The sequence below is a fragment of the Acomys russatus genome, chromosome 15, assembly GCF_903995435.1.
Source record: "Acomys russatus chromosome 15, mAcoRus1.1, whole genome shotgun sequence".
Classification (NCBI taxonomy): domain Eukaryota; kingdom Metazoa; phylum Chordata; class Mammalia; order Rodentia; family Muridae; genus Acomys; species Acomys russatus.
The window spans coordinates 60,077,498-60,105,342 of record NC_067151.1 but is presented as its reverse complement, the minus strand read 5'-3'; the positions used below and the strand labels follow the sequence as shown (position 1 = coordinate 60,105,342).

The 27,845-nt window shown below is 47.7% G+C and overlaps 1 protein-coding gene across 1 annotated transcript in view; it reads left to right on the top strand.

The window, feature by feature from the left end:
* The window catches only part of Kirrel1 (kirre like nephrin family adhesion molecule 1), a 67,796-nt gene that overhangs the window by 3,938 nt on the left and 36,013 nt on the right, over positions 1-27,845 (top strand). The window contains exon 2 of the mRNA XM_051157422.1: positions 7,055-7,197. Coding sequence (XP_051013379.1) covers positions 7,055-7,197 — 143 coding nt within the window. The remainder of the gene's footprint in view (positions 1-7,054; positions 7,198-27,845) is intronic.

Below are 27,845 nucleotides of genomic sequence, written 5' to 3'. Positions count from 1 at the left end.
GGAAACTAAAGACCAGAAAAGGAATGCCACCCGTTCAAAGCACACAGCTTACTCTGACTCAGCTGGCATGGAAGACCTGACTCCCGACTGTCAGTCCAGCAAAGGTTCTTTCTGCTAGAGCTAAGTGCCACCACTGTTTTGTTTTGGGGTGTGTGTGTGTGTGTGTGTGTGTGTGTGTGTGTGTGTGTGTGTGTTTCTCTTAGGGTCTTGTGTATCCTTGGACTCAAACTCACTTATGTAGTCAAGAATAACCTGAATTTCTGTCCTGCTTCTGCCTTCTGAGAGCTGGCGTTGAAGGCCTGCACCACCACATCCAGTTCATGAGGTACTGGAGACGGAACTCAGGGCTTCTTACACACCAGACAAGCACTCTACCCACTGAGCTACATTCCTAGCCCTCCCTACTATCTTTGGCCCCTGGAGCTGCACTGGGTAGGGTTAAGCTTAGCACACCCTCGCATCCCTGCTGCAGATGTGCCACCTTCTAAAAGTCAGGACTTGCCTTAGATCCTTCCTTATAGCCCATATCGAATGTCCAGGAAAAGAAAAAAAAAGTAAACTGCCGTACCATCTTAGATGGGCTGAGACAGTACAGTAACTGGATGGAAGGGTTCTGCTGGGCCTCTGCTCTCCTACCCATCCTCTGCATCCCATCACTCTCCTTTGCCTTGTGTGAGGGTGTCTACAGGGCTACTACTGCAGTGATATGGGCCTACCTCACTTCCCAGGATTCCTGATCTGTGTATGCTTAGTGTGGTGCTCATGCAAGGGCAGACCTTGAACCGGGATGGGAGTGGCAGAGAAGAGCCAGTGGTGGGGTACATATACACAATGATAGGGTTCCAGTGGGGCCCACACAATGATAGGGTTCCAGGGTTCTCAGGTGTCTTCTGAGGTTTTCTTTGGCTTGGCCCGCAGCCATGAAGTGCTCCACCCAGACGCAGAAACCCTGGCTTGGAAGGCCATTTTCCTTTGACCCTTAGAAAGGGCAGCAGTGCAAGTTAGGGTTCTCAGCCATTCCTTCTGTAGACTAACTGTCCTTTGAGATGCTGGGGAATGTGGGGGAATGCTGGCTCTCTATGGACTGGGCTATATTTTGCCATTTTGTTTCCAGAAAGAACCTCCTTACTCTCCTGTTGATGCAAATCTGTTGTTTTGGATATCAACAATATGTTTCCATTTTACTGTCAATCTGGCAGGCACTTGCAGGGTGCCAGGTATAGTCAGATGCTGAGGAAACAGAGATGAATACAATGTGCTTATTAGCTTCCCAGGAGCTCACAGCTAAACAAGTTTTTGTTTAAGATCAACAACATTCATATCAAATACAGCGAAGAGACTGAATACATTGAAAGGCACTTTAAAACAGAGGAGGGACGGAGGCATAATAATGAGAATCCCTTGTCTACTATACAGGGCCATCAGTTGTCTCTTTTTTGACTAGTAGGCAGCTTAGCAGTAGAGAGAGAGGGGGGGATATCTATGTGTATCTATATCTATCTATATCTACACACATATATACATATATATGTATATGGAGAGAGAGGGATCTATATCTATCTATATACACACACATGTATACATACACACACACACACATATATTTATATATATGGAAAGAGAGGAGAGAGAGAGGAAAGAGAGAGAGAATCGGGAGACTTGGAGACTTGGATGTCTTTTCTCATTGGCCTTAGATACTTACTCTCTGTGGATTGTATTAATTACTTTTATATTGCTGTGACAAAATACCATGACCAAGGCTGCTTATTAAAAAAAAAAAAAGGAGTTTGATTGGGCTTCTAGGGACTGTGATGGTGGCGTGAAAGCAAAGAGACAGGCTGCTGGAGCAGCAGCTGAGAGCTCACATCGTGATCCACAACGGAGGGAGGCAGAGAAGGGAACATTGGGACTGGCAAGAGTTTTTTGAAAGCCTACTACCCCCCCCCCCCCCCCTGCACACCTCCTTCAACAAGGCCACACCCCCTAATCCTTCCCAAATAGTCCCACCAATTGGGAACCAATTATTCAGACATGCTAGCCTATGGGGGCCATTCTGTTTCAGTGAGACTGGGCAAAATATGTAACTGCTCTGGCCACTCAGGCTCTTATGTACAAGTAAAGATGGAATTAAATTATTCCTTAGAGCTCTTCCAGATTTATGGTTAGATCAATTGAAAGGAGTTTTTTTTTTCTTTCCTTTTCCTTTTTTTGGTTTTTCGAGACAGGGTTTATCTGTGTAGCCTTGGCTGTCCTGGACTCTCTTGGTAGACCAGGCTGGCCTCGAACTCACAGAGATCCGCCTGCCTCTGCCTCCTGAGTGCTAGGATTAAAGGTGTGCGCCACCACGCCCTGCCTGAAAGGAGTTAAAGTTGTAAAAAAAAAATGGAAGGGAGATGCTCAAGTTACATTGCTAGGAACGATACCCCTTCCTTTAGCACCATCTTAGAAAAATGGAACTTGGAAGTAAAAGCAGAGAGAGTAGAGACAAAAGCCTGGACCCCCACGGCAAGCAAGTCATGCTGGAGCCCCCGAGGGTGACTGTAGCAGGGTCTCCAGCTCCAGCTATAGAAAACCATACAGGAGAGTGGAAGTTTCCAGAAGAGAACTGAAGAAGGATGCAGGCTGGGAGAAAGAGGTCAGATGTCCTCCCTCTGGCAAGCTCCTTCCCTTCAGCTCGTCTGGCCTCAGGATTAAAACCAGAGGTAGCAAAATGAGGCTAAGAGACTCAAAAGTTGGAATTTCTTGCCCAAAAATGACGCCACCCCAACAGGGTCCTCCTTTTAGACTTCCTTAACAGCAGATGTGGCAGCCTAGGTCACCGAGCTGACCTCTGGTGACTCTATACAAAGTCCTGGGTGCTGCCTCTGTGTGGTGACAGCGTTCTGGATGGGGCTTTGCCTTAGTTCTAACTCCACAAACTTTAAATTGTCACCGGGCTTCCTGTTCAGTGCCAGCAAGTGGCATCTAGGCGGCACTAACGCTAACCATGTCCTCTTGGAGGTTTCCCAAGCTCACTCACCAAGATAGAACTGTGCGTGAATAACCTCTCTTTAGCGAGGTGGCAGATGAGAAAGGTGACGTGGTTAACCATGAGGGTGGCTAAGAGCAGGGAGGGAGGGGTGGAAGAGAGAACAGCAGGGGTGGGTGAAGGAGAGCTGGCTGGGCAGAGCTGAAAAAGGGGGCCCAAACAAGACTGCCAAAGCAAGGAAAGGAAGCTGTCAGTAGAGCCACCTAGGGTTTCAGCTAAGAAGAAGAGCAGCAAACTGAAGGAGGGGATGGAAAGGGCTCTGAACAGGAAGCTCTGGAGAAAGAGGTGGAAATGATTGGGGGGGGGGGGGCAGGGTTAGAGGAATACAGCAAGGTGGGCGGAGGAACCAGGAAACCGAGAGCCCTGAGGGAGGGAAAAGAAGGCCTGGAAAGTTTGGGACGGAAGAGGAAAGGAACAAGGAAAATGGAAGGCAAAAGAAACATTCAGGCCTGCTCCGTTCTCTGCCATGCCTCCACCCTCCTGAGCAAGAGGAGTTCTTGAGACCCAAAGCAATGCTGGACCAGGCAGAAGGGCAGCAGGAAGTGGCTTGGCACGAGGATGGGGTAGGGCAGGGCAGGGTCTGTTGCTAACTGTGAAGGCTGTGACTCTTAGGACTTACACTTAGCCTAGCTTCTGTGACACAATGGCGCACTGATTTGCTTGTAGCCCGGACTCTCGGTTGAGTCCTAGCCATAAGGAGACCAGAGGATGTGTGAGAAATTGCTGCAACCAAAGTTTTCTTTTCCAGTCCTCTCAGTACTGCTGCTTCTTGAACAGCCAATAGGCGGTGGAGACGCCAACCTCCTGACCGCTAAAGCCTTTTCCTTCCTGCTTGGGGTCTCTGGCTGATGCTCTGTGGGGTCTATGAAGTACGGAACGGTGATTTGGAGACACTGTTCTGTGAGGCGTGTGCAAGTCTGTGATAGATGGATGGCAGCATGCTTTTGAGATATGTGAAGAGGCGAGACCAAATTTGGACAGAACACGGACTTTCAAGTCAGATGAAGTTGGTTATAATTGTCTGTTAGGTCCTCGTGTACAAACCATGCATTGATACCTTCCCAAATGATATCAAGTGATTTTTGGAGGGTTTTTTTTTTAATTAGCCCCATTATTTTACACAAGAGGTTAAGCCGCTTATCCACAGTCACAGATAGCATGTGACAGGGCAGTGGCTTTAGAATCAGAGGCTAGAGCCTGTGCTGGTTGTTTGTTTGTTTGTTTGTTTGTTTGCTTTCAAAAAGTGTACAGCTGTGGGGGAGCAGAGCAGGCTAGAAGATTGGTGCATAGTAGGTCTCAGAGCAAGGCAGGGGATGCTGGGTTGCTGTGTGGGTAGCATGACCAGAAAGCTCTGAGCAGCAGAAACCAGGTCTTATTAGAATGTCTGGAGGGTACCTCACCTTTAGGGTAGGTTAGTAAATAGGATTTCAGTCTTTGGGACAGGGTGGGCAAGCCTCAGGGAGTAGTCTAGAAACTTCAGGGAAGACCAGACCAGCACTGCTCTCTCCCGTTACAGTCTCAGGAGGGCTAATGTTATTTCTCTTACTCCCATCTCGCTTATGTACTCCCTGGTCCCCAAGATGAGGCCTGGTCCCTTCTGCCACTGGGCTTGTAACATGCCAGATAAACTGTTCTGTCTGCTCCATGTTTCTCTGTCACCGACCCTTGACCTTCACTTTCTATAGAACCCATAGGTCATAGAACCCCAGGTAAGCTGGGACCTGGTTGGCTTTGTCTGCCTGTTCAAGGTCTCCTGGCCAACTGGGTCCTCAGAGTGAAGTGCATGATAATTTGCTCTAACTCGTCTGCTATTTAAGAGGAGCTATGTCAAGTTTCCCTTCCAGAATGACCAGAGAGAAGTTGATGCAAATTGGATGGAATTTAGGGCTTTTCCTTTCATTTTTAGTTGCTCCCAAAGCTGGGTGTAGCAAACTTTAGGACTCTCTCTCTCTCTCTCTCTCTCTCTCTCTCTCTCTCTCTCTCTCTCTCTCTCTCTCTCTCTCTCTCTCATATTTTCTGATGTGCCAGGCTTCTTTGTGGGGACCATGGGAACAAAGCACTTTCTGATGCTGGGGATACAGAGTCCAGGAAGCATTTTCCTGTTGGAAGCTTCAAGATTATAGCATTTGAGGGTTTTGCTCGCTTACGATTTTATAAGTTTTTCTTCATTTTATTTTTGTCTGGATATCAAATCCAAGGGCTTCTGCACACTAGGCACGTGCTATAACAGTAACCTGAACCTTAGCACCTATTGTCCTTTTTGTTGGTACATAACAATTTTCTATTTAGTAAGGAGTTCTCACCGCTCTATGTGTGGTTTTCACTACAATTCCACAAGTAGATGTCACCTCCATCTCCCAACAGGTACACTCATGACAGAGAGGCCAGGCTGCAGACCCTGACCTCCAGGCATTGGTGTGTGTGTTACCGTGGGACACTGTCTGCTGAACCTTTAGGTTTTGTTTTCCTTTAAATTAAAATGATCTTTGCTCTTGTGTGGTTATCTGCACCAGCCTCTACCAGAGCATTGACATGGATTGGCCGTATAGGGCAGTAGGCAACAGAATTCAAGGAAGAATCTGCCGTATTTTCAAGGTCGTGTGAGGCAAGTTGCCTGCGTCGGTCTCCATGTTGCCAGACCACGGGACAGCATTCAATGGCCATTCTAATTTCCTCTCCCTTTTTCTATATATAAGAAAAATCTGCCACCACCCTCCTCATGTGTATACATACAAAAGTGCACATTTAAGAATATATATGTATGTGTGTATATATATAAATTTTTATTTTATATATATATAATTTTAAAATAATTTTCTTCAGGCAGCCAATAGACAGCTGAATTAGTTGTAAGGCAAGTAGTTATGGAAATCCTACATTTAGATAATGATGTGAAAGTTTCAGCCTCCCCCCCACCCATAGCAATATAGTGAAATTTATTCCTCAATATACTCCAATTTCATCTCTCAACACTGAGCTTTTAATATAGAATAAGCATCTATAATTAATGTAGGGAAAAGAGGAAGTATGAGATTGCAGCTCTGAAATCAGAAAGATAAGAATTTTAATCCTAGACGACCAAATGTTTAGTCACATATCTGCCACCAGCTGACTTATCTGGGTTTGCCGGGCCTCAGTTGCCTTATGTGCAATTGAGAAAATTATCTCTACCACACAGGACTGCCCGGAGAAGTCAGTGAAATTATATGTGTAAAATGTATGTATACCTTTAGGGCTTAAAGTAGTCTTGTGAAATTTTAATTTATATTTTTGGGAGCTAATGCACACGGTAGGAACGTTTTAAAACGTAGAATGATGAGCTGTGAAAATGGCTCCTTTTCACTGTCGTTAGGCCGATGTTCCTGATTCTTCATGCATATTCGACCTCAAGAAATCCTTGTGTGTCTGGCAACGCGTGATTCATAATTTTTCTTTTTTAAACGGAAACCTGGGCAGGATAAATAGGTCCCCTAAGGTCACTCAGATGAACACTGGGTGTTCCCAACTCCTCCTGTCATTACCTCCACTTCCTGTATGAATTCCACATTTCACACTAGAAGTCATGGTGGATGATGGATCCCAGATTGCAGAATCCTATAGCAGGGCAGAGATTCCTTCGACACTCCTTTGAGTGCTGTGCGCCACTCTCCACCCTCACCTCAAACTCTTACTATGATTTGATAATACAATTTGTAGTTATATTTTTATAATATTTTAAAATGTGTTTTTTAGAAGCTATGCATGCTTGTGTGTGTCTGTGTGTAGGTATGTGCGTGTGAATGCAGGCGCCTGCAAAGGCCAAAGGAAGGCATCAGATTCCCTGCAGCTGCAGCCGTAGGCAGTTGTGAGCTGCCTGACATGGGTGCTGGGATCCGAACTCAGGTCCTCGGTCAGAGCGGTATGTACTCTTAACCGCTGGGCCACCTCTCCAGCCCTAAGACTCTAACATATAATTTTAGATGTTTCCTCTCTCTCTAGGAGCTGAAGTTCACACCCTAATGCCTGTTTTGCATTCATCCCCAGCAGGGCTTTAGGAATGTCTCAGGAGAGCCACAGCACATGTCTAATGACCTGCCAATCAAGCCTGCTCCCCCAGAAGCCCAGGCTTCTGAGTCAGACGATGTGGGCTCCGCACTCAGTCCTTGCTTACCTTATCTTTGTGACTTTGGGTGAGTTCCTCGGTTTCTCTGTGTCTTTGCCTGCTAAACAGTGTTGTTGTTCATTCCTTCGTTCGTTTGTCGTAAAACTAATGTTTATAAGGCATCATGTTAACAATTTGTGAAGTCATAAGCATATCTATGAGATTATTTCTCTCTGCAAGGCCCTGGGGAGGCTGAGGAACCCAGACAGAAGTGGATCCATACTTGGGCTTTTCTTGAGAGTGAGAGCCTTGCTAGCTATGGTTCCCTTCCTGGGATGAGCCCTCTGGAATCGAGGTCCCCCCCAGCCGTGGGTGTGAGTGCTGCTGACTCATGTCGTGCTGGTGATCCATCCCCCTAGCCGAGCTCAGGTCCATTTGCTGCTTCCAGTCCAAAGGGAGCAATAATCCTATTATGAAGACATGTCTCATTAAGACATCTCTAAGATCGAGCCAGCACACAGGCCTGTAGACTCGAGAGCTCACTGCCTGGGAGAGAGCTTCTCCTCCCTTCCCCCATTCATTAATGAATATGGGAGGTTTTATTCCCTCCTCCCCCCACAAAAGTGTTAATTAGACATTGCTCTGAACAGGGATATTACACAAATGAATTAAACTTAAATCAATCAGCAAGCCAGCTCTGTGCTTCAGGTCCCCTGAATGAGGAGGGAATTGAAGGCTGTAATGGGAAACAGGTGGCGGGATGTCTTCCCTAATGTTGAGTGAGAAGGAGGAAGCGCCCCTTTGTTTCCAGCCCCGTTTTTTCCAGGCAGATACCTCTGTGCTTCCGCTTCCTTTGCCTCCCTGTTCCCTTCCCTTCATTCTTTCCTTCTGTCCACCATATAGACACATATAAACACAAATGTCCTTGAGGTTTTGAGTGTTAGGATTCCGGTTCTTTTATTTGTAACTGATGGTGGCGTGGGTTTACCAGTGGTACTTCCTGGGTACCTTATAGGGCACAGGGTCTATATGCCAATCAGGAGACACCAAATTCAATCACTGCATGTGCGTGCACTACGGTCACCTTTCCTTGTGGATGAGCTGTCGAGTCTTCCAGAGCCACTAGTTTTCTCATCAGAAGTGGGTGCATATCTCGCAGATGTGTAGCAGGGAGGGGTACCTGAACAGTGAGTCTGAATGGTGGGTGAGTTCTGGAATCTTTGTAAACTTGTAATACTGATCATCCCTTGTCCATTGAAGGCAAAAAACAGTGAGGGAAAGACTGTGCTGACAGTGAGACAGCTCGGTAGGTAAACGGCACTTATTAGCAATTCTCATAACTGGAGTTTCCTCCCTAGAACTCACCCACATAACAGAGGGAGAGAACCAACTCCTGGAAAAGGTGTCTTCTGTCTACATGTGCTCTGTGGCAGGTGTCTGCACATGCACGCACAGAAATAAATAATATTAAAACTAAACTGAAAAGTCCTGATAAACATGCAATGCGCCGGGTGTGTTGGCATATACCTGTAATTCTAATGCTGTTGGCTGAGGCTGAAAGATTGCATGAGTTCAAGGCCAGCCTGGGTCACAAAAACAAGACACCCCCCCCCCACCCCCGACACACACATACACAGCAAACACCATATGAACCCTTTGAACACACCATACACATGTCACACATATACCACATACTTACTACACATGAACTCAATGTACACCACATAAAATATATCATATACATGCACATACAAAATGCATGAACATGAGATAGGACAAAAATTAAGTGTTAGGCATATAGTTGGCTGTCCTGGACTCACTTTGTAGACCAGGCTGGCCTTGAACTCACATGCTTCTGCCTCCCGAGTGCTGTAGTTAAAGGCGCACACCACTATGCCTGGCTGGAGCAAGGATTCTTGTTTCTCTGATAAAGAGGCTAATAGGGGCATGAGATGTAGGGGATCAGTGATGAGTTAGACCATGGGGGTTGTGCCAGGTAGAGGGTATATGTGCCCCTATCTGTCATACAGTAGAGTTTGAGTACATGCATGGAGATACACTTTTTTCTTTACTTTTTTGGGTAAAGATTTATTTTGTTTTTATTTCTGTATGTCCGTGTGAGCTTGTGCATGCAGGACGCCAGGAGAGGGCCTTGGATCCCACTGAGCTGAGGCCACTCTCCGACACGGGCACTAGGAACTGAACTGCAGTCCTCTGCAAGAGTAGGAAGCACTCCTAACAGCTGAGCCATTTCTCCAGCCCCACCTTTCACTTTGAGGGGGCAGCTTGCAGTTCTGGGCCCCAGCAGGAGCTTTGGGGTGTTGCTATCAGCTTTGCCCACTGGTCCTTTCCCTGAAGCTCATCTCATCAGGAAGGTGTTTGCTCCCTCTCCTGAGTCCTGCCTCTGCACTCATCACTACACACCGCTGAGTCCTTGCTCCGAGGTGGAAGCCCTCTTAGTTCCTTTGGTGCTGGTTTGGTCTTCAGCACTGGGCACTGAAGCTAAGGCTGGATGCAGACTCACCAAGTGTTGTACTACTGGGCTGAAGTCTCGGCCGCGTCATTCTTGTCTTAATTTTAGCTGCCGCGGTTTCCTATGGACTCACCTGTCACAATTTCCACTTTACTCTTACACCCATCCAAGCACTTGGCTTCCTTCATATTCCAGAAGTTTATAATTGGATCGTAAGCTTCAGATTGAAAAGCTGTTCTCCAGTGTCTTCGTCATTCACTGAGTTCTTCTGCCTTCCAGTGTGATCTGACAGGGAAAGAATGTATCAATAGTGTCAGTTTTTCATTGCTGTGACAAAATGTTTATGATTATATATATATATATATATATATATATATATTTCTTTTTTTTTTTTTTTAAAGGAATTTTGGAGGTTTTAGCTCATGGTTGCTTGGCTCTTTGCTTTTGGGCTCATGACAAGGCAGCCTCTGGTAGCAGGAGCACATAGCAGAGAGGATCACATGTAATGGAGACAGGAAGCAGATAAAGCAGAGAGGGGAGCCTAGAATCCCAGCATCCCGGCCCAGCATCCCGGCCCAGCATCCTGGCCCAGCATCCCGGCCCAGCATCCCGGCCCAGCATCCCGGCCCAGCATCTCCACCCAGCATCCCCACCCAGGAGCCCAGCTTTCTTCCTGTAGGTTCCATCTCCTAAAGGTCACACCACCTTCTCAATAGTCATGCCAACCAGGGAGAACACTTCCAACACACGGGCCACTGGGGACATTTCAGACGCAAACTAGTGGGGGCAACCCCATGTGGGTTCTGACTTAGGGTCTCTGAGTGCTAATGAGAACCCTGGGAATTCACTGAGCGTCTCTGAGATTCAGCTTCCTAGGACTGAGGTTTTTATGGCTCAAAGGTTAAAATGGATGCGAAAGTGATTTGTGAGCGCTTAGCTGTTCATCAACGTAAGCCGTTGTGATTTCTTGCTATTTCTGTATGGTTGGTGTTGAAGAAGAGGAGGTCTTTGTGGATGATCTTCATCATAGACAGGTAAAGCAGGAGTGCTTTTTATAGGCTTGGGCCTACCCAGAGGTGCTAGAAAAATCATACATTTGTTTTCCATCCACCACATATAAAGGGATTTGTTTTCTTTCGTTAAAAAAAAAAAAGGTCAAAGCAGGCTAGAGAATGGTTAAGAGCACTGGCTACTCTTCCACAGGACCCAGGTTCAAATTCCCAGGAGCGGTGTGTGTGTGTGTGTGTGTGTGTGTGTGTGTGTGTGTGTGTGTGTGTGTGTGTGTGTGTTATGTGAGTATATATGTGTGTTGTTTGTGTGTTGTATATATGTATGTATGTATGTAGTTTGTATATGTCTTTGTATGTGTGGTGTTTATGTGTGTGTACTTCTACTTATTTCTGCTTTTTAAAAAATTACTTTTACTTTTCCCTCTTTTTCACTTTACTTTTTTGGTTTTGTGTCTGTTCTTAGACCCTTAGACCTGAAACAGAAACTTTTAGCAGCTGCCTGCCATTGTCTCCTGTCTGGGCAGCTCTTAGTATCCTCCTAATGGGTCAATTACTTACCATTTGGCAGTTTCTGTTCTCTCTGAGAAGGAACCTGTTGAGAACAGGCCCCTCAGAACTGAGCCTGAGGACATGTGCTTCAGGAAGGAAGAACAGTGTGTGTGTGTGTGTGTGTGTGTGTGTGTGTGTGCGCGCGCGCGCGCGCGCTGAGGTCACACCTGTACACACTGCTATGGTCACACCTGCACACATGGCTTCACAGCTGAGTTTCAGACAGTCCAGACCATCCTGCCATTGACTCTGGCATTTTCCTCCACCAGTGGAGGGAAGGGGTCTGAACTGAAGTAAGAGCCTGCTCTACAATGGAAACCAAAGCGGGGGTGGGGGGGGGGATGGAGGTATTGGGGGAGTGGGGGCATAGGTCAATAGGGAGAAAGGAGAGAAGTCAAGAAGCAGCGAATGAAGTTATGAGTTCCATCTCTGTTCTCAGCAGCAGGCCCTGTGGAACATTCTATTTACTGTTGGTCAATTTACTTTAATTGACACAGAGGTCTGTTAAATAGGAATTAATGACCCTATTTTCTGGGTGAGTACTAAGGTCTACAGAAATGAGGGTATATCTGAAATCCAAACTTGGGCCCCTGTCTCTGGTCTAGCTCCCTTTACCACAATTTCTTAGGTTTTCACATAGTTTTCATGATAAAGGAACTAGAGCACGTCACTGCCAGATGGAGACCATGCCCTTAATCCTGCCAGATGGATACTTAGATGGCTTGTTTTATTCATTTGTTTTATTTTATTTATTATGTACACAGTGCTCTGGCTGCACATACACCTGCAGGCCAGGAGAGGGCATCAGATCACATTATAGATGGTTGTGAGCCACCATGTGGGTGCTGGGAATTGAACTCAGGAGCTCTGGAGGAGCAGTCAGTGCCCTTAACCTCTGAGCCATCTCTCCAGCGTTTGTTTTATTTTTGAGACTGGGTTTCACCATGTAGACTGAGCTATCCTGGAGCTCACTGTGAACCCCAGGCTAGCCTTGAACTTGAGGTTATCTTCCTGTCTCAGCCTCTAAAATGCTGGGATTACACGCCATGTAGATCTTGTTCATATCCCAGGAATTTAGAAGGTCATGTTCTTGCCCCTTAAAGAAACATTTAGGAAGCTAAGGCATCCTGCAGGACGACACAGAGCCAAGGGGTAGATTTATTCACTGGCTAAGTTTCCAGTTAACCTCAAATCCTCACGGATACAGTCAGCCAAGATTCCTTAAAGCAGTGGTCAGACCAAGGGAGTCTAGGGACAATCCAGAAGCCTAATAGCTTGTTTGTCTTTTTTCACTGTAAGAGGAACCTTGAGTCTTGACTTTACAAATCAAAGACCAAGAATTCCATGCACACTAGAACGCAAAAGGGACCTACCTCATGGAGCCTAGAATCCGAGTGAAGAATTACAAACTGTTCATCCGTTCGTTCATTCATTTATTCGTTCATTCATTCATTGCTGTGGACATATTTTCTAGTGCAGCTTCTTTAGATGGCTACTACAGAGCAGAGAGGGTAGACAGTGTATGCAATAGGTTTACGGCGCTGCTCTAGGAGGAAGAATACAAAGCTCGTTTGCAGGCTGGCACAAGAGGCATGCTTGATGCTCAGGTAACGGAAAGCAGTGTGCTGGGTGTCCCGCATTTATGAACGGTGGAGAAAGCAGTGTGCTGGGTGTCCCGTATTTATGAATTGTGGAGAAAGCAGTGTGCTGGGTGTCCCACATTTGTGAATGGTGGAGAAATCAGTGTGCTGGGTGTCCCGTATTTATGAATCGTGGAGAAAGCAGTGTGCTGGGTGTCCCGCATTTATGAATGGTGAAGGGGAGGGTGAGTGAGAGCAGTCAGGGTGGGTTCCTGGAGCTCTCCAGATGGACAGGATCTACGAGAAGGAACATAACAGACTCCATGGAAGGGAACCTGTGGGTTCATGGATGGTATGTGTTGTCTAGGATGAGGCACAGTCCCTAACAAGAAGGATTTGGTGGACACATCAGTCCTGCTGACCAGAGAGACTGGCACAACCTTGGTCAACTTATGGAGGGCAAAGGTCTTCTGTTTTAAAACAAGAAGATGGGTTGGCTGATAAGCAAGGTATCTCGACAGCTGAGAGCTTTCCTATTCCTTGGCTTCGAAGGGCAAAGAGAAGATGACTTGGGGTGGAGAGCAGGCTGTCTAAAGAAGAAAGATACTTTAGGAGAGACCAAAAACATCATGAGATGGGAGTAAGGGTATCCAGCTCGAGGGCTTTGTGACTTTTATGGCTGAAGCACCTTGGTAGGTCTACCTTAAACTACAATGGGGTTCTGTGCTAAGGTTATGCTTTAGCTGTGTCCTTGGGGACTCCATGCATCTCTTGGCCATGGGGCCTGCCTAACCCATTCAGTGACACTTGGAGAGTAGCTGCTGGTATTGGGTCTTGACCACACTGCCTCTTCTCTCTAATTAACCCCTTGAACTGTGTGTGTGTGTGTGTGTGTGTGTGTGTGTGATTTGAGACAGAGTCTCACTTTATATTGCCCAGGCTGGCTTAAACTTAGAGCAGTTCTTCTTGCATGCTGGGATTATAGGCATGAGCCACCATGATCCTCTATATGTGAAAGGGGCTAGCCACCTTGCCTCTGTAAACACGATATAGATTTATGTTCATGAAGTAGTTAGCAAAATGCCCGTTATACATTTATATGACAAGTGAGCATGGTTTTCACTGTTGTCAGCCACTGTGTCTCAACTCTCTTTCTAAGCTCTGGATGTAGCCTTCTTCCAGGGACCAGTACCCTCTGCTGGACCACACCACGCTCCCCATCAGATGGCTTCCCTTTGGAGTTCTCCCAGTAGCTGATGGCTCATCTCCAGTGTTCCGGGCATCTGATCTCTTTCCTCAGATCTCGCCTGAGGGACCAGAGGAACGCCCTCGTGCTTTACAGTAGATCCTTGCCACTTGAACCCTCTCCCTGACCAGGAATCAATTCTACAGTCAGCCAGAGCAGGACTGCCATGCCAGTGGCTGGTGGCGACTCTAGCTGAATTAGGGTTTGGCTCTGTGCCTACCATCCTTCTCCTTAGACTTGCCATCTATCTGCCTAGCTGCCGAAGGAGGAGACTAGCCATTTCTTCCAGGCCGATGGAGGCAGGCCTGCTAGAGACCTTGTTCGTTCTTTCATGTGTGGTCTGCATCCTGAGTGTCCATCCACTTGGCCTTCTGTTCCAGTTGTGTTTATGTGGCATCTTTCACTACCGTCCCTCATGTCCTTGTTGTCCGTGATGCTCAGCTGAATGGAGGCAGAAAGGTTCCGGTCCTCCAGCAGCTGGAGGGGTCAGATACAGGCAGTGGGTGTGGGCAGAGGACAGGAAGGGAACCCAAACCTATAACTGGGGATAAATGTTGGGGTGTGCATTCAAGATGGTAACATGAAGGGCTGGCGTCTCCAGATTCCTTTATACTTTGTCTTCTTCTTTTAGGGGTGCTTCTTGGTGTGTCATTAGAGAACAAACTGATCTGGCCCCTCAGATCTCTCACACGCTGAAGACAACATAAGCAGTATTCCAATGGGTCTGGGCAGAAGAAAATCCTAGGTCATGTGGAAGGAGCATTAAGGATGGGCCCTTAGCTCTTTGTACCAGCTATTTGTTCACCCATTCTAGAACTACAAAAGGCCTAGCCTGAGATGGAGTGGCAGCATCCCACTGACCATAAAACAAACAAACAACAACAACAACAACAACAAAAAACCAACTGCTTTTTAATATCAGAGCTGGGGGAAAAAAAAAAGAAGAAGTGATGCTTCATGAGGGAGCAAGCCCTACCACTAGGTTCCTGAAGAGAGGCCACATGTTGGACATGCTGGGTGGGGACTTCTGATTGTGAAGGCAGAGTAGACAAAGTGGCCTCTGCCATCCCTTCCAACGCCGAGGCTTCATCTCCCTGCCCAAGCTCGGGCTGCCTGGTCTTGCATCATAAATGCTTGGGCTCTGCTGACAATGCCTGCATCTAGGTTTCTTTGGAACTGTCTGTGAGAGAGTAAAATGGAAATCCTTTTACTTTTATGACCCTCTAGCATTGTTCTCAGATAATTTTCTATATCAAATTGCCAGCAGTAAAACTGCTGGATGCACAGCATGTGCTATTTGCTCTCTTTACTGCCCTTCGTTCCCACCACTTGGCCGGCAGAGGAAACAGTAGCATTGACTTGTGACTGGGGTCAGAAGACACGAGAGTGGCAAGGGACAGGTGAGATGAGGTGGCACGTGGGAGCCCGGCAAGCTGAGGCAGGGGACTGGGGACCCAGTACAAGTGGATCTCTGGGTTGCAGTGTGCTCAGATTCCTACTGCACTCCCATATCCAGTCTTTAAACTGGGCTGCTCCCTTGGTTGCCTCGCAGTCCCTGAAGCCACTGTCTAGAGGGGACCCTATGGCTTAGCACATTTGTTTCCCTCTGCTCCTCACTCTGTGTGTAAATATGCCTAGGATATAAAAACTGTCTGGCCCTGTGAGATATGAATCGCCTCTTTCAGGGCATTCTTTCCAGATGGCCTGGAGGTTGCTACATATGTTAGTGTACTGAGCTCCAAGGGAGGTCCCAGAGGTAAAGCATGGAGTCTGTCTCGCTCTTGAGAGAGGACTGTATTTGTCACTTGTGGGTAGTGTTGTTATGGTTTGTTTTTGGTTTGTTTTGATGTGTTTGGTTTCTGTTTTTTTGGCAACCGTGCCATCTCCTCACGACTGTTCATGTGCAGAGCTCCAAGAAAGGCGACAGTTGATGCACAGGAGGTTCTCCTGTGGGGAGTGTGGGAGGACTGGGTCTCTCTGGTATGTCTTCCCTCAGGACTCTTCCCTGCTCTTCCTGCCCAGGTCTCGGGGAGTGATGTCACACTCCAGTTCATTCACTCACTCACTCACTCACTTGTTTGCTTGCTTGCTTTAACCCAATGTACTGAGGCCTTTCTGTAAGCCAGTTTCTGAGTTCAGCCTTCAGGAATAGATAGAGGAAGAACTGGGCTCTCATTCTGTGCCTGACAGTGGGGACAGATGTAAAATGGCCTGACAGAGCAGCGAAGGATGGCAAGCAAGCCTGACAGAGGTAAGAAGCGAGGAGATGGAGAGCAGGGAAAAGCAGACCAGGCTCTTAGAGGCTGGCAGGTCATGGCTGCAGCTTGTACTCATTTGAAGGCATACATGAACTGAGGTCTACTGCACCGGGTGAAGGCAGAGAAAGCAAAGACAACCTCTCCACGACCCTCAGAACCAGAGCAGTCCAGGCCACCAGGAGCTTGTGACAGTGACCTGTGACCCTTCCCCTGGGGAAGGCAGGTAGGACACGCTTCAGAATCTTGCACCACAAGCAGTCCCATCCCTTCACTCCATTAGGTGTGGCTTTAGTTTCCTCATGTGAAGCAGGACAGGTAGGATTATGGGACGGGTGAGATTATGGGATCGGATTCCCCTGGACAATCCCCATTATCTTCTGCACTGTTCACTGAATCCCTACTAAGGGCCGGGCTATCTGTTCACTGCATATGCTAAAGTCTTTGTCGCTGGAAGCTGGTACAGTTTTCCTGCCCTGTAGGTAAGGATGTGTATGGATAGCAGCCGGGTGGCTCCTGTGCAGGCAGCCTGCTTTAGTCCTTGCCTCTCTGCGTGTGACTCTCTGTATTCGGTCTGTAAAGGCCTGTGTGTCATCTTAAGGGACCATGTCAACCCAACATCCGCTACTAGGAAGTGTACCCAACTGGGCTGTGAGAGCCACACTGGGATTATCTGGGGAAAGGAACTGCAGGAAAAGAGTCTTGGAAATGTGAATTGTGAGCGGGGCATGGTGGCACACGCCTTTAATCCCAGCAGAGGCGGGTAGATCGCTGTGAGTTCGAGGCCAGCCTGGTCTACCAAGTGAATCCAAGTGAGTCCAGGACAGGCAACACCACACAGAGAAACCCTGCCTTGAAAAACCAAAAAAAAAAAAAAGAAGAAAGAAAGAAAAGAAAAAGAAAAAAGAAATGTGAATTGTGACACGATTGTGAGACTTCTCTTATCCCGCCCTCCCAACCTCCCCACCCCCCACCCCCCCCCCCCATCATGAAGGGAGAAGAATAAGAATGCTGATGCCCCACCTCTTCTCCTCCTCCAGTCCCCCCCCCCCAGACCTTTTCTTGGCCCCTTCTGCAAGCTTCCCTACCCCAGCTTGTGGTCTTCACCCTGTTGGAATCAGATATGGCCTTTGTCTTTCTGCCTGGCTGCTCCCTTTCAGGGATAAAGGGCTCTGTGTCTGGGAATGCTGTAGCTTAGGGAAGCCTGGGGCAGCTTGGGGACCTTTTCTCTGGATCACCTTCCCTGAGACTGACTGCTGAGCTCCACAGAGGTGGAGAAAGTCTCTGCTTTCCTGGGTCACTGCTCAGAGGAGACGGGGAAGCAGAGCAGAAAACACGGCCTGTGGAGAGGCCTTGGTGGGGTGAGTGTCAACAGAGGACTGAAGACCAGCAGCACAGGCTGAGCCTCCTGCTCCCTGCGTGCTCCCACTCAAGGCATGGGTGTCTGGGAGGACTCATGGCAGGTTGAGTGGTGGCTCTTCCTGTGGGTACACCATGTGCTCCTTTCCTCCAGGGGAGAGCTTACTGTTTGCTCGCTTCATGTGCTCTGAGAGCCATGGTGTTTATGATAAAAGAGCTCGTGGAAGTTCCTGTCAATTTTATAATCATGATTATTACTAATAGCTTCATTTGCATAAAACGTATATGGCTAAGTACTTCATAAACTGTGGCTCATCCAGTCTTTACAGCCATATTTTATAGACGGAAAGGAGAACTGAGGCTCACGGAAGTTAACTTTATTTGTACGTAGTGAGGCTTTGAGGCAACACTTCAGCATGCTCATGCTCTCTGAGGCAGGAAGACCCTGCATTTAATCCTGTCTTTCCATCCCAATAGCGTTGTGAAACATAAATTGTTTAATTTCTCTTCACCTCCGCATTTCCATCAGTACCATGGCATTGATGATGTATACCTTCATAGTGGATATTAGGATTCACTGGGACAGCCACCTATAACATTCGTTCAGAAGATTCAAACTGGATGGCGGGGGCGGTACTGTATCTAGATTTTAGGCAGCGAGCAGCATGGAGGACATGGTCCTTCCCTGTGTGCACATGAGCCACGTCTGTGACTCTTAAGTTCCATGCTTTGGAGGCATAGCGTAAAGGCAGCTACTCAAGAGTGTCAGGGCAGAAGGGAAACCCACTTCTGCCCACCTCCAGACCAAGGCTGAGTCTCTTGTGAAGTCCTCTCTGGGGAGGGTAGGGGTCCCAGGCATTGTGTGGCGTCCACATCTAGAGAGAGCTTCCACCCTTTTTGGACTCTCACTTGACTGAGAAGTAGACCAATACTACTCCTTTTTTTTTTTTTTTTTTTAATTTAAGATTTATTTATTATTATGTATACAGTGTTGTCTGCTTGGACACCTGCAGGCCAGAAGAGGGCATCAGGTTACATTATAGATGGTTGTAAGCCACCATGTGGTTGCTGGGAATTGAACTCAGGACCTTTGGAAGAGCAGGTGGTGCTCTTAACCACTGAGCCATCTCTCCAGGCCCCCAATACAACTTCTTACAGGAGAACAGAAGGTGAGCTTTAACAGTCTGATCTAGCCACTTAGTGTTTTTACATTTCTAGGTATATTTTCTATGTGCTGTGTTGACCATGATAACTAAGATGGCAAAAGAAAATGTCTGCCTCTTGGATCTGTAAAGGAAAGACCCAGAAGATAAATTAATAATTACAAGATGAGTACTTTGGGGAATGGTAAGGGTTATGGAGAAAAATAGAGCAATTAGAAGGGGCCCCTAGGATGTGGCAAGACATATAAGACATATAAGCTTCCCACAGGCTGGAGGACTTATTTAGAGGATAATACCTCTGAAGAGATCCAAAGGAAACAGGCACACTGAGAACAGCAAGTGCACGGGTCCTGCGGCAGGACTGTGCCCGGTATAGTTGAGGAAAAGCTAACATGGATGTAGTCAATTGAGGGAAAGAACTAGTAATGTGGGGAGGGGTGAGTGCATAAATGCAATGTGCACGCCACGAAGTCTTCAGAGCCACGGCTCATTTCCGACACTACCACCCCAGCCGGTGCAGAATTCACGAAGTGGAGGAGACCCGTGGGTGGAGATCTGAGAAGGGTCCGAATGACGCTTCTGTGTCCTCTGCTTGAGGAATCAAGATTAACATCCTTCATAAGTCACGTTGTGTTCGCTAACCTGGAAGCTGCCAGGACCCCAAGTGTCCGGGGTGTTGACTTGGATTTCACATCCTCAAACCTTCCTACCTGCCTGGTCAGGTGGACATCTTCCCAGCTTAGTCACCGACTCACTCCCCACACCACAAGCCCAGTGTGGAGCTGGCCACAGTGGCATACTCCTTTAATCCCAACACCCAAGGAGCAAATGGAGAAGGGTTAGGAGTTCAGGGCTCTCCTTAGCTATATAGCGGTTCACACCATTTTGGACCACGTGAGACCCTGTCTCAAACAAGCAAAAACCAAAACAACAACCCTCTGTCGCTCTAGCACGAGTAACAAAACTGCTCCCGTCATTTGAAGCCCTGAGAGCTGAGAAGTTCTGTCTCAGGAACTAGGATAAAGGCCAGGCAAGCACCTGGGCTCTCCTCTGAGCCATCTGTGGGTCAGGGGAGGGGACAGGTGGGGAGAGACGTGCTGTGTTAGAATTTCTGTTTGAACAGCATTACTCTGGCTGCTGTGTTACAAGCAGACCTAGGAAGGAAGGGCGAGAATTCATAACACTACTCTAATTATCTCAGCACAAAATGGTGGCCAGCACTGTGGCACCCATCTTTAGGGCTACTTTGAACTTAGAACTCTCAATCTTGACTGGTAGTTTGGATTCAAGGTAAGAAAGAGGGGTCAGGTGCTAAGGTTTGCCTTAAATCCTAGAGGGGTGAAGTCAGTATGTCCTGACAGGACAGGGTCAGGGGCTCACGGTCGCTTTTGGGGGCTGGCTGGTGCTGGGGGTGAGATCCAGGGCTCTTCACATGCTGAGCACGCAACGCTACTACTGAACTAAATCTCCAGTCCAGGACCTTAGTTTTGGACAAAAGTGTGAGATGCCAACTAGACACCCACCTGGAGATGTTTAACAGGCAGTTAACTGGATCTTGAAGAGGAGGTCTAAGCCGAGATAGGACCTCAGAAGAAATGATGTTTCAAACCATGTGACTAAAAGCTGGGGAGATGGCTCAGTCTGTGAAATGGATTGCCACGCTAATATGACAGAGTTCAGGTCCTTGGTCCCCGTGTAAAAGGGCAAGGGTGGCAGTGCATACCTGCAATCCTACCTAGCACTGGGAAGGGAAAGACAGGAGGGTCCTTGGGTTTTGCTAGCCAGCTAGACCTGTGAATATGTAAGTTGTAGATTCGGTGAGAGACACCCCCCCCCCCCCCCCATGTCAAAAAAAAAAAATAAGGCAGAAGAGCAACAGAGAAAGATACCCGATGTTGACCTCAGGCCTCCACCCGCAACTGCGCACGGATGTACACAGATATGTGCAAATACACACGTAGGTACACAGATATGTGCAAATGCACACGCAGGCCATGTGATTAGATGAGTAACAACAGGAGGGGACAGGCCCAAAGCAAAACCCTGGGAACACACACAGAGCAATGGAGCCCTCGCTCCTTATCAAGGAAACGCGGTGTAACAGAGACGGTCCACAGAAACTCACCACCAATCAAAATGAAGAGTTGTGGGGCCCAGGCCCAATGGATACCCCCACATTACCACTGCAGAAATCAAAGGCTCAAGGATAGTTATGGAAGAGGGGGTGGTGAGACTGTAAGAGCCGGAGGACCAGAGAATTTGCTGTGAGATTGCGTCTCCTGGGAATGCCAGAAGCTATAGCCATAAAATCTCACCAACATGACTCCCCTAAATAGGAGCTGACCAAGGACAACGACAATTGGCATGCTAATGTGAACAGGCCTCAACTCTATACAAAGAATTGTAGGCAACTAGTGGATGCCAAGCAGAGATAGCCTCCCCGGGGGTATTTGTCCGATACCAAATGGCCAGCCCTAAAAACATACAAGTAACACTATACAAGACTAAACAGGTCATACTTAGGAGTATATATGTTACACAAACACACACACACACACACACACACACACACACACACACACGCATGCACGCGAGCGCACGTTCCTGGCCTGTGCAAATCTCTGAGTCCAATTCTAACAATTCTAAGCATAGAAAAATAGGCAAAATAAGTATGCCTCTGCCCAATAAGAGGAGGCCTAACATGAGACTAGTGTTGCAAAGAGGAACTCTAGCCCTACTGACCTCAGAGAGAAGCGTTCCGGCATGATTTTTTTTTTTTTTTTTTTTTTTTTTTTTTTTGAGGATGCTGGGATTGTGTGCCCAGTTCTGCCACAGTGCTTTTGCTATGGAAGAGAACAGAGGTTAGGGATTCTGCGGTGGCAGGCTGGGGTCGAGAGTGGAGACGATGCAGCGTCGTTTACAGGAAGATGCCTGCGGGAGCAGCGGCGTGTTGGAAATGAAGGATATTTGGTCAGAAGTAAAGGAGACTCGGGGGGGATGTCATAACTTTCCTCACATGCTTAAAGGACTATCGTGTGGAAGAGAATTAGATTCACTTTATGTGACCCCAGAGGAAAAACTAGGATTGATGTTCAGAAGCTGCAGAAAGAAGGACTACAGCATGCACTGAATTCCCGTTTTCTCGTTTGGTTAATCCGCACTCAGTGCCCACGGTGGAACCAGCACTGGCTGAGGCACCAATGCAGACAGAGGTCTGCTGACAGAAAGCACAATACCTTTTCACACAGTGGAGAAGAACTCAGACAAGCGGTGTGATGTGGGGTGGAAAGCCTGGTTGGGATGGGGAGCGAGGATTTGGACGGGTAAGATGTCCTGTGGCTCATATGATCACTGCCATGGTTCCTGGCTAAGGGTATTCCACTGTCTGATAATGGAGGCCCACCTCAGGCAAGTCCCATCTAGTTTTCTGGGAGGCTAGGCTATGTAGGTACAACCTTCATAAACATGGTGTCTGATAGACAGACAATAGGTGGTAGTGTATCATCACTTGCAGTGCACTTGCGGCTCTGTCAAAGCCAGTCTGTTGTCTTCTGCGTTTCGACTAGGTCAAGGTTTGGGTACCATGTGCAACACCTCTTGCCTCGTGCCTCTGTCCTCCAGCTTTGTTCCCTTAAACCTTCTCTAAGCAAGCCATTTTCTGTCCTCTGCCGGGGACCTTTTTGCATGCTGCTCCTCTACCCGAACCCTGTCCTACTTCCTGAACATGCCTCATTTTTCTTATTGCGAGAAGATTCTCTGGAACGCAGGTTCCTGAGTCCAGCGCTCCAGGGATTCTGGACTTGGGTTTCTCAGGTGCGTTGTGAGATGTGTCTAATTTAGCGTGGACGGCTGGTCCTTAGGCTGCTGTAACTAGGAGGATGGAGGAAAGAAGCAGGAAACAGGAGGGATGGTGCGAGTTGCTCATCACTTGACATTGGCCTTGTCTTCGATCTACAAAACAAGCACGTCGCCCCAGGCTGATGCCCAGCGGGCTGCTGCATGGAGCCCCAGCACCTCACTCTGCTGCCTCTCTCAGGGTGGAAAAGGAAAAGAGCTCAGACAGGACAGCCGTTGTTCAGCCTGACTGCTCTGAGCCTCAACCCTGCTGAACGTGTGAGGGGAGAAGGAGACCTATGCCCTACCGTCAACGAATTCACAGCTCACTCTCTCTGGACTCACAGGACGTCAAAGAGGGGCACGGGGAGATGAGACGGAATGACCACAGAGGAGACGAAAACGTGCACCTTGGTGCCGGTACAAGAATTAACAAAATGTTCAATTTGGCAACTCGAGGCAGGCCCCTGAACAACCACACGTTAATCCTTTCACAGTGACTCTCCATTCTGGGTGCTGCTGTAATAGTGAAGGCCTGTCCTTGCTCTCCAGGCGCAAGGGTTGGAAGTGGTTATGCTAGGGACCAAGAGAAGGAAGCATTTCAGTGTGTTGGAGGGATCCTAGGCAGCACAGTCTTTTGGGGTCAGTCTCCCTTCTCAGAGAATAGAGAGAGGCAAGGTAGGCATATTAAGGGGACATAACAGAGTTGAGCTTGGGGATTCCAAGAGGAGCAGTCTGGTGGGGCTTCTCAGGGAAGGCTTCCTGCAGAGGAGGCTTTTGGGCTGTATTTAGGAAGAAAAACCTTGGACTAGCAGGCAAGAACTCAAAATGGATAAGATATTTGGATGCTGGAAAGGGGGCAGGAAGTTAGCTTTGAGGTTCAGCTCAATTCTGCAAATGCTACTTGAGAGAGAGTCCAGTCCATGGATAGCATGGCTATATAGAAAGGTGAGTTAACACCCTTGTCCTCCCAGAGCACGCCAAGGTTTTGCGGAGTAATGACACACACACACACGGCCTCCTAGGAACTCCGCCATGGCCTTGGCCCAGGCTGAGTGTTAGGAAGGCTCCCAGTCACGAAGCCAGAACTGCATCCTCAAGATAAACAGAAATGAACAAGGGGGGTAGTGCAGGGAGCATCCCAAGGGGTGGGTGCTGGAGTAGGAAGCTCCTGGTGTGGCCAGGACCCTGACAAGTTGAGATTCCCCAAAGGTGAAGAAGTGGACCCTGGAAAGTGTAGACGAGGATGCTGAAGCAGTAAACAGCAGTAGCCTTGGGTGAGACCTACAGATTCTTCTGGAGTCTGTGGAGAAGCACTGTAGGAAGGACTTCATACAGGGCAGTGATGTCACTGGGCTTGCGCTTTAGATCACTCCGGCCACTGCCACATGGGGACTGGATTTAAGAGGCGCAAGCTGGAGGTAGGGAGCCACTGGGAATGCATTGCAACAGTCCTGGGGAGCGGTGGGGAGGATTTCCCCCACCGCACTGAGGGTGGAGATGGTGGTTTAGAATTGGAGCCTGTGGGCTGGGGAGATGGCTCAGAGGTTAAGAGCACTGCCTGCTCTTCTGAAGGTCCTGAGTTCAATTCCCAGCAACCACATGGTAGCTCACAACCATCTATAATGAGATCAGCAGGCACACATACAGGTTGAACTTTGTATACATAATAAATAAATAAATAGTTATTTAAAAAATTGGAGCCTGTCTTGGAAGGGCATCGGTGATACCCATCCAGAGGTAGTCATGGATAAGTCTCAGGTGTAAATGAGGGAGAGTGAAGAGGGAGTAGGGTCTTTGGACAGAGGTATTAAGGAAATGGGGCTGAGTGTCGTCTCACATCATGGAAGTCACGGCCCCTTGGTAAGGGAGGGAGGGAGAGCTGTTACAGACAGTGCCATCACCTTTACTGACTGAGTCCAAGTGATGGCGAGCGTCTCCAGAGGATCAAGGGGTTGGCAGTTCTTCGGGTTTAAAGCCAAAAGTGGCACCAGGAGAGGCGGGTGGAAGCTGAGAGGGGCGTGCCTGTGCTGGAGAGCTCCCACATCGCATGTTTCATACGGATCTTTTACACAACAGGACTGAGTGGCGTGGTTGGCATGGGGATGACACTTGAGCAGCATTCTAGTACTTACACCTCATTCTGGTTTTGCCGTTAAGTGGTTCTGTGACTTGAGACTTCAGGAGATTCTTGTCTTCTCTTTCAGCCCCTGATGTATTTATTTATTTATTTATTTATTTATTTATTTATTTATTCTTTTCTTTGTACAGTAAACAGGTCAGATTAGATTAGCAGGTTTTGTCAAATGTGAAGTTTGACAATTCTGGCCTATTGTGGTCAGCTATTAAATCTCATGAAGCCCAGGCTGGCCTTGAACTCAAAGCCTATCAGAAAGTGACTTTGAATTCACGATTCTCTTGCTTCCACTCTCCGGGTACTTTCTCACAGGTCAGTAGCGCCATACGTGGCTCTAGCACAGACTTTATCAGGGGCGAAGGAACACCTGTTGTTCCCTGTGGCTCCAGATCACTCTTCGACCTATTCGGTCTACTGATGTGGTAGGTGGGAGATAAAGGTTCCGGAGGAAGAGAGGCCACCGTCACAGGAGGCCGCCCTCGGGTCTTCAGGCCTGCCTCTGCACCTCTGGAAGAGCTTCCTCCCTTTCTCTTGTCTGATCCTTGCTCCCGCCTTGGATCTCCCTCTTGCAGCTCTCACCATCAATAAACAGACTGTTGGCCGTTGTTTATAATGGCCCAAGGTCACATCATAAATATCTATAGATTGTAAAGTGGATATTAATGAAATAGAAACAGTAGCTTTTTCATTACTATACATCATCCCTTTAAACTCCTATAACTCAGCCCTGCCAATAGCTAAGGCCCAACCACAGCAGCAGGACTGGAGGAGCCATGCCTGTTCTGACGTCTGCTTGCTTCCTCTGTTCTCTCTCTCTCTTTCCTTAATCCATCCTCTCTTTTTGTTCACTCTTTTCCTGGGAAAGATATGAACAAGCAACTTAATAGAACTTCTTCCCCTTCCCCATCAAGGGCAGGATGAATTCCTTAGGTGGCCACCAGGCCAACCACAACCACAGACCCCTGCCTGCCCTCCACCACACCAGGATTCTTGTAAAAGTCTGTGTCTGCTCATGCAAACTATAGAGGCCTGACCCTGTCCTCTCAGATTCCACACTCCTCCAGTCCCTAGACCCTGAGGACTGCTGTGCTCCATGTGCCTTCCACGTTTATGTGTCCACTGTCTTACAGTTTTCCTCCAGATGCAGTGTGGCTATTCTGTGCTGTGCCTGCCCTTTCCCCCACTTATACCAGCTTATCTCTTTTAACCCCTGTGATAAAAGTCCAAACTCACACCCAGCATGAGCGTCCCTGTGATCTGATCACACTAGCTCCTCTGTCCCACACCTTGCCCCCTGCCTCTTAAGTGCATCAGAACTACTTGCAGGTGTCGCAGTCCACTGTATATCCTTTCATTTGCTTACATGGAGCTTTTGCTTGGAGTGGGGGTGACTCCCCCCACAATCATTTGTGTGCTTTGTGAGCACCTCCCACATTTCATATCTTTGACTGGGAATGTTCCCCCTCTCTGCCAGCCTTTCATACTTTCACCAGAACCCATTCTGTATTTATACGTGAAAATCTGCATCCCTGAGAGGGAGAGATGTGGTGGTCCACTGCTTGTCTCCACGTTGTAACAGACAGACAGACAGACAGACAGACAGACAGACAGACACAGTACAGAAGATGCTGATTAAGTACTGATGGGTGGGGCTGTTGGGATGGTTCCATGAATAAAGACACTTGATGTCAAGCCTGGAGTTTGATTCCTGGAACCTGTACAGGTAGATAGAACAGACTCCACAAAGTTGGCCTCTGATAGATACATACATGCATGCAATAGAATGCATGCCTCCCCATCATGTACACACACACACACACACACACACACACACACACACACACACTCTCTCACCATGTACATCCATACACACCCTGTCTCACAGTAGTAATGCATTTTTACTTTGTTGTTGTTGTTTTCAGTGCTTGTTTGTTTGTTCCAGACAGTGTTTCTCTGTGTAGCCCTGGCTGTCTTGGAGCTTGGTCTGTAGTGCAGTCTGGCTTTGACCTCATAGAGATCTGCCTGTCTCTGTTTTCCTAGTGCTGGGATTAAAGGTGTGCCCCACCTTCCTCCATGTCAGAAGACACATACTGTGTTGTGTCTGCCAGTTCAAGGATCAAAATCCTGTCCTTCGCAAAATCTCTGGTTCACCCTTACCTCTTTTTTAAACATCATTTTTAATAACATCTTTATTATTTTGAGACGGAGTCTTATGTAATACAAACTGGCCTCAAACTTTTTTTAAATTTTAAAGTCCATTTTGTTTTATGTGTATGTATATGTACTACATGTGTGCATGGGACCATAGAAGTCAGAGGAGGGCATTAGATCCTCTGAAGCTGCAGTTACAGACAGTTGTGAGCCACCGTGTAGGTGCTGGGAACCTACCAAGAGTGCTCTTACCCACTGAGCTGCCTGTCCAGCCCTGGCCTCCAATTCTGTATAGCTAAGGCTGGCCTTTCTGAGTGGCGGTATTACATGTGTGTGCCGTTGTGCCCAACTCTTTATTCTTTTCTCTTTTGTCACCATTAAATTAATAATATCTTCGCATGTGTGGTGGTCCATGTCTGTCATCCCAGCCATCAGAAGGCTGAGGCAGGAGGATCACTGGGAGTTTAAGGCCGGTACTGGGCTACATAGTGAAGCTCCATCTCAGAAACAGTGGCAGCCAAAACAAAACTACTTTCTGTCCTGCAAGCCGGAGCTGATTCTCAGCCTGAGCTGTATTGTTATTAATACCTGGAGGCTATGCCTTACTCACCCTGTATCTCCACAACACTGGCCATAAACTGCACGAAGTGGCCCCAGAGGAAGAACAGCGTACATTAGAGCGCCTGCTTAGATTTCATAGCCAGAAGGGCTGGAGAGAGTGGTCAGCTAGGTTAAAATGAAGGCGAGGGTAGGGCCAAGTTGAAGAGTTGATTACATTTGACAACAGCTCACAGAACTTATAAACAAGATTTCTCACGAAGCAGTTTCCTGTGGATATTTACATAAGCATTGTCATTATTAGTACATTATTATTCAAGTTTTGATTGTCTTAAACACATGCCAAGCTGTGGGGGAACACACTAAAACTGTATTAGTTGCAGCCGCTCCCCATCTCAGACAGAGGTCAGGGTAGTATTCC